The sequence below is a fragment of the Poromitra crassiceps genome, assembly GCF_964638095.1.
Source record: "Poromitra crassiceps genome assembly, chromosome: 23".
Lineage (NCBI taxonomy): Eukaryota > Metazoa > Chordata > Actinopteri > Beryciformes > Melamphaidae > Poromitra > Poromitra crassiceps.
In genome coordinates, this window is record NC_139639.1 from 18,116,160 (window position 1) to 18,137,056 (window position 20,897).

General features: G+C 44.0%; 2 protein-coding genes across 5 annotated transcripts; one reads left to right on the plus strand and one right to left on the minus strand.

The window, feature by feature from the left end:
- The first annotated feature begins 4,208 nt into the window (after window positions 1-4,208).
- LOC310797173 (E3 ubiquitin-protein ligase TRIM21-like) lies at window positions 4,209-11,312 on the plus strand. Of its 3 annotated transcripts, none has more exons than XM_083659514.1 (8): window positions 4,209-4,261; window positions 4,443-4,720; window positions 5,278-5,595; window positions 6,125-6,217; window positions 6,329-6,410; window positions 6,966-7,055; window positions 7,403-7,459; window positions 9,954-11,271. In XM_083659514.1, the coding sequence occupies exons 2-8, from the start codon at window positions 4,463-4,465 to the stop codon at window positions 10,496-10,498; spliced, it is 1,443 nt and encodes a 480-aa protein (XP_083515640.1). In that variant the 5' UTR covers window positions 4,209-4,261; window positions 4,443-4,462; the 3' UTR covers window positions 10,499-11,271. The 3 variants fall into 3 exon arrangements, 2 of the variants coding, with proteins under 2 accessions (XP_083515640.1, XP_083515639.1); XR_014553714.1 differs by having other exon boundaries at window positions 4,228-4,720; window positions 9,954-10,704; window positions 11,174-11,312; XM_083659513.1 differs by having other exon boundaries at window positions 4,228-4,720.
- A 1,545-nt stretch (window positions 11,313-12,857) lies between these two features.
- Window positions 12,858-19,786, minus strand: tox4a (TOX high mobility group box family member 4 a). Of its 2 annotated transcripts, none has more exons than XM_083659503.1 (9): window positions 19,383-19,786; window positions 19,227-19,292; window positions 18,830-19,132; window positions 18,413-18,658; window positions 17,654-17,983; window positions 17,284-17,364; window positions 16,477-17,196; window positions 15,995-16,149; window positions 12,858-14,569 (listed from the first exon to the last, which is right to left on the minus strand). In XM_083659503.1, exons 1-9 carry the CDS (start codon window positions 19,482-19,484, stop codon window positions 14,512-14,514), a joined length of 2,061 nt encoding a protein of 686 aa, XP_083515629.1. In that variant the 5' UTR covers window positions 19,485-19,786; the 3' UTR covers window positions 12,858-14,511. The 2 variants fall into 2 exon arrangements, with proteins under 2 accessions (XP_083515629.1, XP_083515628.1); XM_083659502.1 differs by having other exon boundaries at window positions 17,654-17,986.
- Window positions 19,787-20,897: the final 1,111 nt, after the last annotated feature.

Genomic DNA, 20,897 nt, shown 5'->3' on the forward strand with positions numbered 1-20,897 from the left:
CATGCCTTCATAACCTCCACCTACAGGTCATGCCTTCATAACCTCCACCTACAGGTCATGCCTTCATAACCACCCATACAGGTCATGCCTTCATAACCTCCACCCATACAGGTCATGCCTTCATAACCTCCACTCATCCACTCATACAGGTCATGCCTTCATAACCTCCACCTACAGGTCATGCCTTCATAACCACCCATACAGGTCATGCCTTCATAACCTCCTCCCATACAGGTCATGCCTCCATAACCTCCAGCCATACAGGTCATGCCTTCATAACCTCCACCTACAGGTCATGCCTTCATAACCACCCATACAGGTCATGCCTTCATAACCTCCTCCCATACAGGTCATGCCTCCATAACCTCCACCCATACAGGTCATGCCTTCATAACCTCCACCCATACAGGTCATGCCTTCATAACCTCCAGCCATACAGGTCATGCCTTCATAACCTCCACTCATACAGGTCATGCCTTCATAACCTCCTCCCATACAGGTCATGCCTTCATAACCTCCTCCCATACAGGTCATGCCTCCATAACCTCCACCCATACAGGTCATGCCTTCATAACCTCCAGCCATACAGGTCATGCCTTCATAACCTCCACTCATACAGGTCATGCCTTCATAACCTCCTCCCATACAGGTCATGCCTTCATAACCTCCTCCCATACAGGTCATGCCTCCATAACCTCCACCCATACAGGTCATGCCTTCATAACCTCCACTCATACAGGTCATGCCTTCATAACCTCCACTCATACAGGTCATGCCTTCATAACCTCCACTCATACAGGTCATGCCTTCATAACCTCCTCCCATACAGGCCATGCCTTCATAACCTCCTCCCATACAGGTCATGCCTTCATAACCTCCTCCCATACAGGTCATGCCTCCATAACCTCCACCCATACAGGTCATGCCTTCATAACCTCCACTCATACAGGTCATGCCTTCATAACCTCCACCCATACAGGTCATGCCTTCATAACCTCCACTCATACAGGTCATGCCTTCATAACCTCCTCCCATACAGGTCATGCCTTCATAACCTCCTCCCATACAGGTCATGCCTCCATAACCTCCACTCATACAGGTCATGCCTTCATAACCTCCACCCATACAGGCCATGCCTTCATAACCTCCAGCCATACAGGTCATGCCTTCATAACCTCCACCTATACAGGTCATGCCTTCATAACCTCCACTCATACAGGTCATGCCTTCATAACCTCCACCCATACAGGTCATGCCTTCATAACCTCCACTCATACAGGTCATGCCTTCATAACCTCCACCCATACAGGTCATGCCTTCATAACCTCCACCTATACAGGTCATGCCTTCATAACCTCCACCCATACAGGTCATGCCTTCATAACCTCCACTCATACAGGTCATGCCTTCATAACCTCCTCCCATACAGGTCATGCCTCCATAACCTCCACCCATACAGGTCATGCCTTCATAACCTCCACTCATACAGGTCATGCCTTCATAACATCCACCTACAGGTCATGCCTTCATAACCACCCATACAGGTCATGCCTTCATAACCTCCACTCATACAGGTCATGCCTTCATAACCTCCTCCCATACAGGTCATGCCTTCATAACCTCCTCCCATACAGGCCATGCCTTCATAACCTCCACTCATACAGGTCATGCCTTCATAACCTCCTCCCATACAGGCCATGCCTTCATAACCTCCACTCATACAGGTCATGCCTTCATAACCTCCTCCCATACAGGCCATGCCTTCATAACCTCCACTCATACAGGTCATGCCTCCATAACCTCCACCCATACAGGTCATGCCTTCATAACCTCCACTCATACAGGTCATGCCTTCATAACCTCCACCCATACAGGTCATGCCTTCATAACCTCCACTCATACAGGTCATGCCTTCATAACCTCCTCCCATACAGGTCATGCCTTCATAACCTCCTCCCATACAGGTCATGCCTCCATAACCTCCACTCATACAGGTCATGCCTTCATAACCTCCACCTATACAGGTCATGCCTTCATAACCTCCACTCATACAGGTCATGCCTTCATAACCTCCACCCATACAGGTCATGCCTTCATAACCTCCACTCATACAGGTCATGCCTTCATAACCTCCACCCATACAGGTCATGCCTTCATAACCTCCACTCATACAGGTCATGCCTTCATAACCTCCACCCTTACAGGTCATGCCTTCATAACCTCCACCTATACAGGTCATGCCTTCATAACCTCCACCTATACAGGTCATGCCTTCATAACCTCCACTCATACAGGTCATGCCTTCATAACCTCCACCTATACAGGTCATGCCTTCATAACCTCCACTCATACAGGTCATGCCTTCATAACCTCCACCCTTACAGGTCATGCCTTCATAACCTCCACCCTTACAGGTCATGCCTTCATAACCTCCACCCATACAGGTCATGCCTTCATAACCTCCACCCATACAGGTCATGCCTTCATAACCTCTACTCATACAGGTCATGCCTTCATAACCTCCTCCCATACAGGCCATGCCTTCATAACCTCCACCCTTACAGGTCATGCCTTCATAACCTCTACTCATACAGGTCATGCCTTCATAACCTCCTCCCATACAGGTCATGCCTTCATAACCTCCACCTATACAGGTCATGCCTTCATAACCTCCACCCATACAGGTCATGCCTTCATAACCTCTACTCATACAGGTCATGCCTTCATAACCTCCTCCCATACAGGTCATGCCTTCATAACCTCCACTCATACAGGTCATGCCTTCATAACCTCCACTCATACAGGTCATGCCTTCATAACCTCCACTCATACAGGTCATGCCTTCATAACCTCCACTCATACAGGTCATGCCTTCATAACCTCTACTCATACAGGTCATGCCTTCATAACCTCCACCCATACAGGTCATGCCTTCATAACCTCCACTCATACAGGTCATGCCTTCATAACCTCTACTCATACAGGTCATGCCTTCATAACCTCTACTCATACAGGTCATGCCTTCATAACCTCCACCCATACAGGTCATGCCTTCATAACCTCCACTCATACAGGTCATGCCTTCATAACCTCTACTCATACAGGTCATGCCTTCATAACCTCTACTCATACAGGTCATGCCTTCATAACCTCCACCCATACAGGTCATGCCTTCATAACCTCCACCTATACAGGTCATGCCTTCATAACCTCCACTCATACAGGTCATGCCTTCATAACCTCCACCCATACAGGTCATGCCTTCATAACCTCCACTCATACAGGTCATGCCTTCATAACCTCCACTCATACAGGTCATGCCTTCATAACCTCTACTCATACAGGTCATGCCTTCATAACCTCTACTCATACAGGTCATGCCTTCATAACCTCCACCCATACAGGTCATGCCTTCATAACCTCCACCTATACAGGTCATGCCTTCATAACCTCCACCTATACAGGTCATGCCTTCATAACCTCCACCCATACAGGTCATGCCTTCATAACCTCCACCTATACAGGTCATGCCTTCATAACCTCCACCCATACAGGTCATGCCTTCATAACCTCCACTCATACAGGTCATGCCTTCATAACCTCCACTCATACAGGTCATGCCTTCATAACCTCCACTCATACAGGTCATGCCTTCATAACCTCCACCCTTACAGGTCATGCCTTCATAACCTCCTCCCATACAGGTCATGCCTTCATAACGATGGTGGTGGTTCATGCCAGACCCAGTAATCACCTTTGGTCTTCAAGATTAATTGTTTTATGGCTTCTGTTGTAGGTAAGTTCAAGCAAGGTGAAATTACTTCCTCAAACACAACACAGTTTTGGAATGCTCATATCCACAGTAAACAGTGGAAAAACTACTGTGAAGTGAAATGTTCCTTGATAAACTTGACTGATGGATTTTGCCTCAGAAAGACACTGTATTTTCTGAAACATTTCCTTACATGACATGCATTTCATATTTTTTATTTGCTCTTTTTCAAATCCTGAAAAAGAAGTTTAAGCAAATATATGCTGATTTGTTCATATTTAATGTGGTTTTCGTTTTATAGCTTCTCTGTAAGAAAATGGGTTCTCACCATTGACAGTACAATATTCTCACATAATTGACTCTTGATCCCTCCTCTTGTGCCCCGCCCTACCAGGAAGTAGCCTACAAGCATAAACTCAGCAATGCTTTTACTTTTGACAGTGAGTGCACACATACGACAGAAGACAAGCAAAACTAAGGGCTTTTAAGGTAGGCATTAGGCAGTCATTTGAGTGTATATGCTCCCACTAACACTGGTTTTGCTCATGGCTATTCACAACAAACGACTTGGAATGTGTTTGCATAGAGAGCGAGTGAGCCACCACCGTGCGAGCTCTCCGCAGAAACCTTCCCTGTGTCCACTTGTGTGATTCACTCGCTTTCTTTGAAGGAAAAAGTGCTTGGAACAAGATGGCAAGTGAGGAGAAGAGCCCGCTTGAAGTGCTGCTGACCTGTCCAGTCTGTCAGGACATCTTCACTGAGCCTCGCCAGCTGCCCTGCGGCCACAGCATGTGCTTAGTGTGTCTGGAGGGCATGATAGACCATTCCTCAGAAATACCCTTCCGCTGCCCGGACTGCAGGGCTAACTTTGGAAGGATTGTCGGGGTACAGAAGGGCTACGCGCTGGCCAACATCGCAGACGACTACAAAGAGATCTGCAGGAGGAGGGTACTTGTTGTGAACACTTCTTGTATCATATTGCGAGTTGCCACCTACATCCTCCTAGATCAGTGATTCTCAAACTTTTTAGTCCTATATCCTTGAGCTGTTTTGCTATGCCAATAGTACCACCTCACTCATGCATGTTGATGATTCCCCTACATTTGTTCTATTGAACTCATTAAACTTTTAATATGCCTCTCTATCACATCTGATTATTAAACGGAAATCATTTGAATAACTCCCATTTAATACAATTCTGACAGTTTTCATTTGGAAAAAGTCATCAGTTTTACCAAGATAGATGGGCCTATGAAATGATGTTTTTTTTTTTTTTTTTTTTATCATTTTGGAAATAAATTTGTAATCCCCGATCTTAAGTACCCCCTGCAAGCTGCTCAAGTACCCCAAGAGGTACACCTGATTGGGAATCACTGGTCTAGATCATATATGTGAATCCCAAACTTAATAGGAGTGTGACCTATTAGTCCTTACATGTGATGTGTGACAAATGTCTAGCACACCTTGTCCCTTTTCCAAAAATGTTTTCTGATTTTTGATTGCAGACCAAGCAGAAAGAACGTGTGTACTGCGACTGCTGCCCGGAGAAGACCACGCTGGCGGAGAAAACGTGTCTGAAGTGCGAGGTGTCGCTGTGCAAGGAGCACGTCAGGGGCCACGTGGAGCTGCCGGCGTTCACGGGCCACCCGCTGGTCAAGCCCCTGGCCGACCTCCAGGAGAGGAGGTGCTCGCAGCACGAGGACGAGGTTCTGAAGTACTACTGCAGCACGACCAGGCGCTACATCTGCAACCTCTGTGCCCTGGAGAGCAAGCAGCTGACCCTGGCCGCAGAGGCCTCCAGCGTCCTGGGGAGGAAGCTGACGGTGAGTTTGCTGTACTACTCTTGTGTACCTCTGTGTTACCCTACTGGACACAATGTAAATCATGTTGTTGTAGCAATCTACTGTAAATCGACATTCTCAGGAGCTGTACATTGTATCAGTTTGGTTTTTCAAAGGTAGGGTAGCCACAGTTGCTTGTAAACGGAGTGGACTGGAACACGGCAAGGGAATCCACATGCCTGATTGTAGTTCTGATTGTGTTGTGGCGAAACAGGATTTTCTGGTCCTCAAGACTCTGACAAATACTTTAAGTATTTACCCACGCACGCACACACGGACCAATTGGCAGACACACACATTTCCTCCCCTGCAAACACTGTATAGCAGCACAAAATAAAGGCAATGCTTACAGAAATCCAATGTATTTGTGTGTGTGTGTGTGTGTGTGTGTGTGTGTGTGTGTGTGTGTGTGTGTGTGTGTGTGTGTGTGTGTGTGTGTGTGTGTGTGTGTGTGTGTGTGTGTGTGTGCGTGCGTGCGTGCGTGCGTGCGTGCGTGCGTGCGCGAAAACAGGACTACATGGACCAGCACTTCGGCTCACTTGAAGGACAAATTAAGGAATCCAAAGACTCCATCAAAAAACTGCAAGAAGACATCCAGCGTGAAGTGAGCCACATTTATCACCAACTCATTAAAAATGGAATCTCAGTCATTTCAAAGGGTATCTAGATTCTGTTCATTTTTAACATGTCATGCATCTCATATGGATCTTGACAGAAGCAGAAAGTGAACCCCGGCAACTCCCTCAACAGTGTCACAGTGGTCCTGCTCTGCCTGTGGTTCATTGTTCTGTATTATGGTAAGCAGATGACAATGATAGACATTTGAAAAGATTCCCAAGTCATTACATCTAATATTATCTTCACTTCTATCCACCTCTAGGTATGTCAATGACCCAGCCTAGTTTTGGACATATGCAGGGTCTCCCCTACCATTGCCTTGGGGAAGGGTGCTGCCTCCCCCCAAATAAATAAATAAATAAAATAATAATAATATAATAAATAATCAAAATAAGTTTATTTATGTTATTGGCCTAATTCACGTGCACCTGTTTCATTTCAACTCGGGTTTTGCTGTCATACTAGTTTCTCTGCTCCCTATGCTTCACGAATGGCAGACAAAAGACAAGACAGAGAAGTGAGCTGAAGATAGCAACCTACAAGCCTGACACACATCCATTAGTTAGGTTGATCAACCCCCCCCCCCCCCCCCCCCCTTCCTTTCCACAAGGCAGCAAACCCACGGGAAACACTGATGTGTGCACATGTGTTTGTATTTGTACGGTGCGAGTGTGTGACGGCAGGTCAGTGATGATGCCTGTGCTTGTCTGACTGGATGATTTGTTTCCAACCAGCCTACAGCTACTCTGTGGAGAACCAGACGCTCACAGAGGCACTGGACAAGCAGAACACGCGGGTGCACCATATCTATTCTACCATTGCAGGTAAGAATGAGTGCAGGCTGCAAGCCTGAAATCCCCCCCTGCTATTTGCATAGTATGACACAGCATTTACTAGGATTTTTTTAAACACGTCAGTTGCCATAATATGGTGGGGTTGTTTACTAGTCTTTAGGTCACCAGAGGGGTCAAAGTGCAGGAATGCTGCATGGGAGCAAGGACGGTTGTTTTCAACAGAACTTGGACAATTGGACATCCTGGGGATAAAACTTGTGACTGTCTAGTTTCAGGGCAAACAGCTTAAGCACTAGACCAACCTGCTAGATGCATTGTCTGTTTTATTAGGATGAAAAACCATATAGAAATACATTTTCTTTTTAATCCCTACATAGGATTCTTGGTTGATCATCCACTGCAAGAGCACACAGTTCCAGAGATAGAAGAACTAGGTAAGCAAACTTGTCATCTGTTGAAAACATCCAGTCAAATTGGCATTTTTATTGGTAGGTAAAGACAATCACAATTCACAAACAATAAGGTCTCTGCCTTTAATTGTTCTCTGGTGGGGTGGGACCCTGGAGGCTATCTTCGCACTAGTCTGCGCCCATTCGCTTTTCAGTTGGATGCGTAAACGGTTAGGAAACAGAAATGTCTCTTTTGTCGATTACATTTCTGGTACAAAGCTTCTGTGGTGGCTTCAAAGATGGAACATTATGGATCTGTCAAGTTTCTTCAAGTACTTCTTGGAATACATCGTTTGGTATGTCCATGTTTTATTCTAAATCGTTTACCGTAAATTCCGGACTATAAGCCGCGGCTTTTTCCCCGTTTTTTGGCCCCTGCGGCTTATATAACGGTGCGGCTTATCTATGGATTTTTTCAGCAAACGGCCACTCGGTGACCTCCAAAATCGATGGATTTTACAGGTTACACAGCTTCATCTGCACATTTTATGTGCATTGCTTTGCTGCTTGTTTTTTCGATTATTTTTTTGTAAAGCACCTTGAATTGCCTTTGTGTATGAAAGGTGCTATATAAATAAAATTTGACTTGACTTGACTTGACATCATTTGGCGGAAATCAACCGGCATCACGGTGAACATGGCGCTCAGCTAGACAGCTGCTACACCAGACCAAACAATATGTTTTAGCGATCTGATCTAAAATGAATAAGGTGACCAGAACCAACTGAATAACTTTAAAGAGTGGGGCGAATGTCTGCTGGAAGAAGCACAAGACTGAAAACCAGTAAGCAGAAAGAAAAGAGACGAAGCAATCACCGCCATGAATGAGGAAATGACTCACCTGCTGGAGGCTGGAGATACACGGCTTGGGCTTAACTTTTACTCCGTGAAACACTATCGATTAAGTCCGACATCGCTCAGAGGTTTTGAGCAGCTTGAAAACAAGTTTGAAAACGTGCAGAAGTCCATCCAGTCAATGGATATCGCTTTGGCGTACTGTACCCAGCGAGACTCGTCATAACCATTGATGGACAGTGGCGGAACAAGAGCTCAAAGTGAAACTGCCGAATATCTTTTGAGTTGGACTGGTCAATAGTACTGTGAGTAACTAAAATAAAAAAATAAAAAACGGAATTCTCTCTTCTTTAGCACTCTTTCTAACTATAAATCCACTTCTGTTTTAATTTCCTCTCTTGCGCTCTTTTCACCACACCGCGGACACTGTGTGCACTGTAAAAAAAAACACAGGTGGTGTTGTGTTATGTTGTTTTGTTGAAATGTTAATAAATGGGAGCTTCCTCAAACAGCCATCTCTTTCCCGACAATCCCCTCTGTGCACGAACCCTTACATATGGTAATTAAACATTAAAACTCAAAAAAAAAAAAAAAAAAAAAAACATTAAAACACCTGCGGCTTATAGTCCGGTGCGGCTTATATATGTAACAAACAGGCAATTTTGCTGCTGCGGCTTATACTCCGGTGCGGCTTATAACCCGGAAATTACGGTACTTTATTTTTTATTCTCAATTGTTTTATTCTAACTCGAAAACTGGATAGAAATTGCTTGATACAGGCGGGCGGTCTCTAGACCGGATGTCAAACTGAACAGTGATAGAAACCAGGCTCGGGTGTCTGTATAGTGTAGCGGTAAAAGCACTTGTCTACCACCGCAGAGATGCGTGTTCAATTCCCGATAGCAGTACTTCTGGCTTGGTCAGACCATCCTACAGACACAATTGGCCGTCTCTGCAGGTCAGAAGCCGGTGGGGTATGAGTCCTGGTTGCTGCACTAGCATCTCCTCTGGTCGGTCAGGGCACCTGTTCGCGAGGACAGGAACTAAGGGGAATAGCGCCATGGGACGGGGGGGGCCATGGAGGAAACCGAACACAGGCTACAGGTTGCTATAGCAACCCGTGTAGCATTGTAGCTACCTACTAGCTAACAATGCTAACCGAATGCTGAATTTCACATATTGCTCTAATCAGAGTGAAACGTACATGACACAAACATACATTACATAATTGAGACATCAAATGTTGTGTTAAAATGTTAACAAATGTCTTTATAATAATTCTGTGATTACCATTAACGATACAAGTCTCCATTTTGATGTGACTATGACGTCAACTCAGACAAAGCGGAGCTCTGGATGATACCCGAATTTCCGAGCTGTAATTCCGGCCTGGACGACCGTTCAATTCACTTTTTACAGGTCAGAACAAATTCTTTCGGTGGTCCGAGTTGTCTTGAATGGGGTATTAGTTCCCCTTTAAAGTTTTTACATTTAACTGTATAGCCTAAACACCTCTCGTGGCTGGTCGGCCTTTCTTGGGAAAAATCTGGTGAAAATCTGGTGAAAAAACAACACATTACTGCTTATCACCAAAGATGTCACAAAGAGTCTTTTGGATTAGCACTTTAACTTTTGAATATTACAAATTGGGGTAGTATCAATACTGTGTGTATGTGTCTCTCAGGTACTCTCACACTGGACCTGAACACTGCCAGTCCGTTCCTTGGCATCTCCCCTGACCTCCGTTCGGTAGAGAGAGTGAAAACCAAGATGGACTATCCCAGCCAACGGGGTCGCTTTGATGAAGCCCCACAGGTCCTCTCCACCCAGTGCTTCGCCTCTGGTACCCACTTGTGGGAGGTGGAGGCGGAGGGATACTGGGACATCGCCGTGTCCTACGAGAGTATCCGGCGCAAGGGCAAAGACAACTGCGCCTTCGGAACCAACGCGCAGTCCTGGAGCCTGACGCGCAACGACAAGGGCCAACTGTTTGCCTACCATAACAAATCCAAGAAAGTTCTCTCTGCGACCTTGGAGAGCAACCGAATAGTGGTCCGAATAGTGGTAGTTGTGAATTTTGGGGAAGGCACCATCACTTTTACTGCAGTGGGTCGCACATTTACCCAGCTGCATGAGTTCCAGGCTGAGTTGACTCAACCGGTGTGCCTGGGCTTGGGGCTTTACCGCGTGGATCCACCTAGCAGAGCCTCCATCGTCAAAGTCTCCTGAATGACCCTGATAACTTAGCAAGCACTGGACCAAGACTGCTAGATTTCATGTGACGGCTGGTTTACCAGGCTACAAGACTGCATGGATGACATCTCAGTTTGACCATGAGATCCAGTACAATAAATGAGCCTCATTGAAAGTGGATGTAATTGTGGGAAGTTAAAGACAACAAAGAATGCAATATTTGCAAACTAATCTTATCTCAGGTATATTTTTCCGTGTGTGTGTGTGTGTGTGTGTGTGTGTGTGTGTGTGTGTGTGTGTGTGTGTGTGTGTGTGTGTGTGTGTGTGTGTGTGTGTGTGTGTGTGTGTGTGTGTGACAAAGAAAGAAATCTCAGAATGAGGGGGCATGACAAATTGGTGTATTTTGACCGGGTTGGGAGTACAGCTAGATGTTTATGTAAGTAATGTAAATGGTTTTAAAATCCAACTGTTAACATGTATGTTACATTCTGATCCCATGATAAAACACTTGCTTGTATTATCAATTTATTTTGTCTAATTCAGAATTTTATTATTTAGAAAAATTAGTAGTCAGTCACAATAGAAAAAGTCTGGAAACAAATATTTTTCCATACTCGGAAAATATAAATTCCATACTTTACACACTTGCCTAGGAACCCTGTAAGTGCCATTAACTGGTGTGTTTATCTTCCCCAATTTCTGTGTGTAAAGGAATGACTTTCTGGAACAAAGGAGAACACCTCACTGACTTCACCCAACAACCTTTATGTTTTGGGAGCAGACCTGGCACGGCTCCAGGATTTTTTTCTAAGGGGGGCTTGGGTGAGGCAATATTTTTTTCCGGATGATGGCGAAGGCTGGAGGCACCCTCTCTGCCTGTGATTGGCCTAGCGTCAAACGTGCATCCAATCACATTCGCTTGGCTATCCTGCATCTCTTTCTACAGTCTGTGGTCAGACAGACAGCAGTTTCGCTTGCTAGCATGCATGAAAAACGCCACTGTGTGTTTGTTTTTGATATAGTCTGGTCTCTGGTTATTAATGCTGCCGCTACTTTCGCAGTGCACGTATGTAGCCTATAGACAAATAAAAAATAAAAGATTAATGAGAATTGATCAAGGGTTATATAAAAACAGTGTCAATGCCCATTTACTCATTCTAACACAAGAGTGACATGTATTTGAATTAAAGTATCAGTATGTGGTGTTTGCCCCGGGGGAGGCTAGACCAATATGTGGGGGTGCTAAGAAAATAGTTGATTTTCATGACTTCAGAGTGTATAATGAAGTTTCCCCCGCCCCCAAATAAAACCGGATATGGCACATTCAAAATAAATGTGTTTAAATGAATTTGGCCAAAGAATATAAAATATATATAGTATATAGCTGTAATACTACAAGGGGCCACAAGGCAATGACAAAAACGTTCACATGCAAAGGTTTAGGCATGAGGAGTGATTGGTTAGGTTTAGACATGCAGAGTGATGATTGGTTGGGTTTAGGCATGATGAGTGATGATTGGTTAGGTTTAGGCATGAGTGATGATTGGTTAGGTTAATATCAGGGTAAGAAAAAGTCCACAATGGAAATAAGCCGTGTTTATATGCCATCGAGATCTCTATCACATCTATATCCCATAGAGATAAACAGTGTCTATCTCTATCACATCTATATGCCATAGAGATAAACAGTGTCTATCTCTATCACATCTATATGCCATAGAGATCAACACAGTGTCTATCTCTATCACATCTATATGCCATAGAGATAAACTGTCTATCTCTATCACATCTATATGCCATAGAGATAAATGCCATCTATATCCCATATGGTCTGGCCTGCTGACTTAAAGATGAATGCAGTCTGATTATTTAAACAATCTTTGAGCAAAAACCTTCACATGCAAAGGTTTAGGCATGAGTAGTGATTGGTTAGGTTTAGGCATGAGTGATTATTGGTTAGGTTTAGGTATGAGGAGTGATGATTGGTTAGGTTAATATCAGGGTAAGAAAAAGTCCACAATGGAAATAAGCCTTTTGATTGATTGACTTTATTCATGGATATAGAGACTAAAGATCCAAGGGATAGCATGTAAAAGTAAAAGTGTTCACAAACTAAATATTTTAAATGTATGTATTCCTGCTGGGCAGCTGTATACGTATCTTTTTAACAATTATCAAATAAATTAAATCAATCAATCAAGAATGGCTGGTTATCAACTTTACACATTTGTTTAATAAAAAATATACTAAAATGCTTGAGGGGGCTTAACTGGGGCTTGGCTTGGCTATAGCCGCCCTTGCCCCGGTGTAGCGCCGTCCCTGGAGCAGACACATTCAGTTTTTGGAGTCTTCTCTTAATGATTAACACTACATGGAATTAATTACATTGCATCCCTTATTCATCTCAAGATGTCCAATAGTGGAAGTTCGGCCCGACTGAGAGAAAAATAATGAAAATGAGAAAACTAGTTTGAGCATTTATTGCTCATTTATTAAGAAACCATGAAAGTCAAAGTAAACTTTATTCTTCATCAACTGACAATGAACTGAACACTGCTTTTACAAAAACCTCAAGGCAATGTTACGCCTAAAAGGCAAATAACCTCAGTACAAAAACCAGATGTTCTATGATACAAAGTTTGTTTCTGCTTCAAAAAATAAAGCGAATTCAATTGAAATGCTGAGTCCATCTCTCATGCTTGAATATAAGGGACATGAGGCACAAAAAGACCTATATTTTTGTTATGTACAAAAGGGCTGAAATTGACAGTTTGCGTTATACCATCAATGCCTTTAGCTGCTGTAAAAAAGTACAAATATAACTAACTCCTGTAACAGACTTGTACAGTACAAGAGTAGGATAAACTAACCTGTATGGGCTGTTCTATCAGAAAATAAAGAGCCCCTCCACTCCCCTTAACGCAATGAGTCCTTGTATGAATGCGTTTCCGGTCTGTTGAAAGTCTTTCACAGTCCATGATTGGGCTCAGCTTTTCTGTAGCAGCCCTTCAGTCCACTGGGGCCTGACTGAAAGCTGCAACATAATCCACACTCCAGACAGTTCTGTACCTGCAATCTAGTTAAAAGAATGGTATGTATGCCAAAAACACCAGCAATAAATATATATATATACATGTGTATGTATGTATATATATATATATACATATATATATATATGCCCAGGTATCCTGAAGTTAAATTCAATACCTTTTAAGACCTTTACCTTGTAAATCACAAGTTTCATCACGATTCAATATTGTATAGCTTCTTTGGACGAAAATACGATATTTGCTGATATCACAAAGTCTGCCACTAAATTAAATTCAGGGGTCTGCGATCGATATACTGTAGGACGTCATATGCTCTTTTTAACGCCATCTGCACAATAGCTACAAAATATAATAAGAATTTTCTATACTTTTTAAGGGCCTTAATTTTGTCTAAATTGATTGATCAACTTTTAATACTTTTGACGACCCCGTGGATACCCTGATTGTGTATATATATATATATACATACATACATACATACATATATATATATATATATACATACATACATATATACACATACATACATACAGTATATGGGATATGTACATTGTACAAAACATTGAAAGAACTATGACACAGGTATTTGCAGTGAAATGTACGTTTTGACAACCATTTCTGATTGAACTTTGCTGGGAAAAGAAAGCCTACTGATGTGAATGCATTAGTCTAGTTGGCATACATACATACTGCTGGATGAAGCTAAAAGCCTATTCATGTGAATGTATTACGGTAGTCTAGTTGGCATACATACATACTGCTGGATGAAGCTAAAAGCCTATTCATGTGAATGTATTAGTCTAGTTTGCATACATACATACTGCTGGATGAAGCTAAAAGCCTACTCATTTGAATGTATTAGTCTAGTTGACATACATACTGCTGGATGAAGCTATTGATCTTCTGCCTCACTGCATCCATCCTAGAACTATTAACACCCAGTGCCTGTGAAAAACAGGTGCCCTATTTATCTCCGATGAGCATCGTGTGCTCTGCTGTTTATTTCACTGTTCCCATGCTCAGATTCCTGATGGAGCACCAGGCCATGAATATATCCCTGAAACAGACAAAGAAGCAGAAAGAAAAGGTTCTTGTTCAGGCGTTATCATGGTTAATATGATCACTGGCTGCAAGAGGGCCGGACCAACACAAATATTTTGGGTCTAATACAAATATCAATACTTGTATAGGAAAATTTACAATATCCTGTGGGTTATTTTCTGTGGTATATGCCTAAAAATATAGTTAGGTCCAGGAATTACATTACATTTTAAGGGACTGAAATTACATTCTAAGGGACCAAAAGTAATTGGACAAACTAATAATCAAACATCGTCCAGTAAGTTCTGAAGCATTTGGCTGAATATAAGCGGATAATATTGCATGAAACACTTGAGAATTTATCCTGCCATATGTATGGCTGTCAATGGATTTATTGATGATGTGACTGCTGACAAAAGCAGCAGGATGAATTCTGAAGTGTTTCAGGCAATATTATCTGCTCATATTCAGCCAAATGGATGGTGCTTATAATTATGTTAGTTTGTCCTATTACTTTTGGTCCCTTAAAATGTAATGTAATTCCTACACTGTTCACCTGATTTAGATGTAAATACCCTCAAATTAAAGCTGGAAGTCTGCACTTAAAGCACATCTTGATTGTTTCATTTCAAGTCCATTGTGGTGGTGTACAGGGCCAAAATTATGAAGATTGTGTCCAATGTCCAAATACATATGGACCTAACTGTAGGTAGACATTTGATTGTTATGTATCCTTACAATTAAAATAGGGATGGGACCGATCCGATCCAATATCAGTAGCCGATATGGCACTAATTCACGGATCGCATCGGAATTGAAAAAAAAAAGAAAAAAAGAAAAAAAGAATATATATATATATATATATATATACCTATATATAATATATTTTTTTTTTTTGCAATTCCAGCGCAGGCCGTAATTTGCCCATGTATAATAGTATCCTTCTTTGCCTTGTATATTTTCTTAATTTTGTCTGCTTTTTGCAAGGTATATTTAAAAAAAAATCTTTAATTGGCCAAATCTTTGCCTATACTGTATATTCAAGAAAAATATTGGTATCGGCATAATATCATTATCGGCAGATATCCAAATTCAGGTATCGGAATCGGATCGGAAGTGAAAAAAGTGGATTGGTGCATCCCTAAATTAAAATCCATTGTTACTTGCCATAAATCATGATCACAGCACTCTCGTGACAAAGATTTCTAACCAAGAGTTATAATACCAAGAGTTGTTCTTAAATGTTCGTACTAGTAAAATGTGAACACATTTACCAAATAAGTGCAGTGGTCTTTTGTGTATTATAGAATTACATGAAGATTATGTGTCAAATGGCCAATATGTATCAATAACAGTCAGGTTATTGTTGAAAGAGTCTTATTTCCATAATTTCCATATTCCAAATAAGAGTTTCAACCCCCCCTAACACACACACACACACCTGCAGTGAGTGGCTACACATTCGTTGCTGCAGTACTCTTTGTCCCAATCTTGGCTCTCCACTGCTGGGTTGTTACAGCCGGCCCTTACACACACACTCAGGACAGAGCGGGCGCTGGACTGGAGTCCACTGGACTCATTCAGCTCCATCTCATCCTGAAATTATTTGAAAAAGCAGAATTAATGTCATTAGCTATATATATATAATAGGCATATATACAGTACCTATATATAGCCTGTGCACTGATTTAGTGCCACCCCACAACTAGAAACACATAAATAGATGAAAGTTCTTCCTGGTCTGGTCTGCTTAGTCAACACAAACACAACAATGCCAGGCAACACTAGCATACTAGAGGACTGATTCTGATTTCGACGCAAGAACAAAACGGAGTCCAAATTACCTCCACAAATACAAACAATTCTACAGGACACACTACATTACCATATTTAATTTGTGGAGAAAACTGCTCCACTATTTACCTCTTCTGAAGGCAACACTTCTGCATCCACCTCCTCTTCTAGATTTCCCGGCAAGTCATTGGAATTCACCAACTGCACAGCCACCATGGGTGCGGACTGGGCATATGTAGGCACAGTGGACGACGCGACTGAGTTGGCAGCCGCTGTAGTGGTAACAATAATTGGCACGGCCTCTTTGACCTGCAAGGAGGCGGGAACGATTTTGATCTGGAGAGGAGGTGGAGGCGTGGCCGTGACGGAAGCGGGGAGGCCCAGCGCGGCGCTTCCCTCGCGCGGCTTGGCCTGTAAAGGGGGCGGTGCGGGCGCCATCAGCTGGAGCCGCGGCGGAGGCGGCGCATTATGCATCTGCTGCAGCGGAGGGGGCTGGCGTGAGGCGCCTGACACAAAGACCGCGGGCTGCAAGGTGCGCACCCCTCCTGGCAGCAAGGTCACCACCTGGCCCCCAACCTGCAGCATCTGCTTGGAGATTATGATCTTGGTGATGGCGGGCTGGGCCGGGGGAGATTCGCCCGCCGTAGCTGAGACTTTGTTTACCCGGGAACGTGTGGTCACCTCTGGGACGTCCAGGATTATGTTGGAGGCACAAATGTTTGTGATGGTGTTCTCTTCAGGGCTGGAAAGAGGCAGACGGATGGGCTGGTGAGCAGTATAGGATGGGGCCGCAGGAGTTTGGTTGACTGCTGGTGGAGGAGGACCAGTCTCCATCACCTCACTGGAAGGCTGGGGTAAAGACAAGGGAGATGAGTTAGACAAGCCAAATAAATGGAGAGAGAAAAATGTTTTCTTTGGAGGACAAGATAATGTTACCTGTGAGAGCTGGTTGGCTCTATAAGCTGCCAACGCTTTCAAATACTCCTTCTTTGCTGCTTCCGTCTTTCTCTTATACACCTAGTGGTGAAAAAACGAGTTACAAATAAATAACATTAGTCATTATCTTTCACCAACTTTCAACTTCAAAGTGGGTTGTAGATATCAAGAGAGTCTAAAAGCAAATTATACATTGAAGTTGACTTGTCTTAAGACATTTTCTGACAGTGGTTAGATTTTAGATGACAGAATAGTCTTTGTTTTTTGAAAGACATCTGTTCAAGAATGATATATAGCATTTTGGAATGAGACCTTTCACAAGGGGGCACCACCAACAATAAACAATGCCTTTAAGTGCATGTGCGCAAACCTGTTTCTGCTCCTCAGCCAGACTGTCCCACATGGAGGCCACGATCTTTGACACCTCTCCAAAAGAAGCGTTGGGGTTCTGGCCCTTGATGGCTGCCTGGGTGTCTCTGAAGAACAGGGCGTAGGCCGACACGGGCTTCTGGGGCTCGTTGGGGTCTTTCTTCTTCCTCCCTCTCTTTGCGCCCACTGGCGCAGAGGCTACGGTGGCCGGCTTGCCCCCACCCCTCCTGGCTGCGGCCATGGAGACAGAAGACGGGGGAGCTGGATGGGAGGACATGTGGGAGAGGACAGAGGCAGAGGAGAGAGACATGGGAGAGTCTACCAGCACACTCTTCTGAGCGGAAGAGTGCAGGCAGGGAGTGAACAAGTGGGAGAGAGACAGACAACCCATATTAGCTGCAAGACTTGCACTCAATACAGTTAAGCAAGACCGACCGAGCAAACGTCTCCGAAGAGCTCAACAGTCATGCGACGAGTTTTAAGGCTTGAACCAAGCCAAACAGTCTTCCAGAGAATCATGAGTCACGATAAAACACTTCACTTTCAGAAAAAAAAAAACTTTATTTTTTGTTTTTGCTGGAAGTGAAATGTTTTATGGTCACTCACGATTCTCTGGAAGACTGGTTGGCTTGGTTCAAGCCTTAAAACTCGTTATATACGGATTTTTCAAAATGTCTATGGAGAAAATGAATGGGGAATTCACTTCTGGGGCGAGAAACATCACATGACTGTCGAGAGCTCTATAGGTGTGAACCCTCACCCTGAAATCATCCATGTCTTCATCTTGCAAGGAGCCAGCTGGAGACGGTGTTGCGGACAATGGCTGGTCAAGTGCCTTTGACCGAGGTAGAATGTTCCCACTCCCAAGACCCAGTGCCAGCTCTGTTTGGTTAATAGTGGACAGCTGACTGCTTCCCAAAAGCCCATGTCCCATATCGCCAAGTTGGACGTCAATGGTCATGGGGGAGGAGCTGCTAAAATGTGACCCATTGGAATTGCCGAGTTCCTGCAGAGGGATGATTGGAAAGAGGGTTGGGGGACAGGCCGAGGCAAATTTTTGACAGAATGTTCTGGTCACCAAGACAAATATACTTCATTGTACTTAATCAACAGATAATATTAGGATAGTGAACACTAGCATACACTACAAACACCTCTCCACCGGTAGAGTGCTCACCAGTGCAGAGGAACTGAGCAGAGCCCCCCCTCCGGCCTGGCTCATCACTCCCAGATTCAAGTGTTCCAGGCCTTGGGAGCCAGGGTTCACAAAGGTGGAGGCAAAGGACGGGTCATTGGCCCCCACTACCAGGTTGCTAACCAGGCTGCCGGGGCCCGACGGCCCCCCAGCACCCTCTGACCCATCGGACAGTTCCCCAAAATGGGACACTACATCACCAACGCTTAGTGCAGAGTCTGGGTCTAGAGAGATGGGGGGTATCTCAAACACTTCGTCCCCAAGGCTGGGAGTATGGAATGTCTGCTAAATATGGGGAAAGAAGAAGAGAGTTATGAATGAGCAACTCTCGTGCAATTCAAAAGTAATCATACACAACTATCTAATTACGAGGTCTTACCTCAGCGGAAAGGAAGGGATGACCCCCTCCACTGATGGTCAGGTAATTCTCGGTGCCTCCTGGATACTGAAAACAGACCACAGGCGGTTAAATAATGTGTACCTTGTGCATTTCCATGACCTGAAATAGCCTTTTTCCAATATACTTGAACGTTACCTTTGTCTCAGTGTATCCACCATATGCTTGCGAGTCCAAAAACTCAGAATCAACATTCTGAGGACAACCATCCGTCAGGTCAGAGTAAAAATTAAGGTCCATTCTTGGAAGGTCTTAAGTTGGCACCCTTGCAATGTAACGCTTATTGCACAAGTTATTCACTTCCCTGTTTTCCTATTAAGCGCACCATCAGACAGCTACCCGCTAACAGTAGTGACTACAAACTGTTAGTTATTTGCTGCCAAGCATCATGGGTTAGCTAACGCTAGCTGATTCAGCTTACGTTACTAGGAATGTTACTCTACGGACACTCAGAACATGGGCCACCTCTTCCGAGGCTCATAGCACCAAAATTATTACAATGATAACGAAATATTATCTAGCCACGGACTCAGGGCGCCTAAAAGGGCAACAGCCATCGATTTATGCTAGCAGGCTAAAACATGTATGGTGGTCCGGACACTAGCCTAGCATTAGCCAGTGCTGCCTTCAAGTGCTGTCGAAAATATTTTAACTACAAGTTCAACATGAGGAAAGACCAAACTGTTGAGTTTCTGTGATATTAGTTAGTGATATGTTGTTTAATGAGTGCATGCCTGGAAGCCGTCTCATCCATGCTCTCATCGGGGTCATCCCTATGTTCCCCGGGTCCTATGTTCCCCGTTTTTGTGGGACCGGGGAACATAGAACCCTTTCTATGAACTTAGGTTTAGGCGTGGGGGTGGGAGAGGTTAGGTTTTGGGTTAGGGTCTGGGGGAGGTTAGCTTTAGGCATGGGGGGAGGTTAGGTTTGGCGTGGGGGCTGGGAGAGGTTAGTGAAAAACGGGGAATATAGAACCCGGGGAACATAGACATGATCCCCTCTCATCCAGTAAGTGTTGGTAAAATTCATGTATAATTACAGTAACATTACAACTTTTGGAAATATCGGATGCCCATTTTCTCTTCGTCGTGTGTCACTTGAATTGTGAAACGAAACGATAGCCACTCAAATCCATTTTGCAGCTTTTAGGCATACATGCTTCAGTTTGTTTACATTTTGCTACTTGAACTTTTCGAACCTGCAAGAGCACGAGGAACATTTGAATGCGCCATACTTGCCAGTTCCGGTTGCAGGGGCGGATCTACCGGGTGGCGCTTCTCACGGGGGCCATTTTGTGTCGAAATGGCAGACTAAACACAGGTGCAAGCAAAACACTAATGAGGGTTTCCACTTTCCATGATTGGAAGTTTGAAACCCTCATTAGTGTTTTGCTTGTACCTGTGTTTACCCTGCCTTTTCGACACAAAATGGCCCCCGTGAGAAGGGTCTATTGGAGAGATGAGATGCATCAAAGACGATGGGATTCAAGCAAGACGTGACCCATCTATAGTAATAATATCTATGGATGCATGGAGAGATGGGGCTAATGCTGCCTTCCATGGCTGTCAGAAATATAACTGCCAACAAATGTTGGTAGTTGTTAGAGAATGTTTGCTTTGTGTGCCATGGCAGGCTAAACACGGACAAACAAGG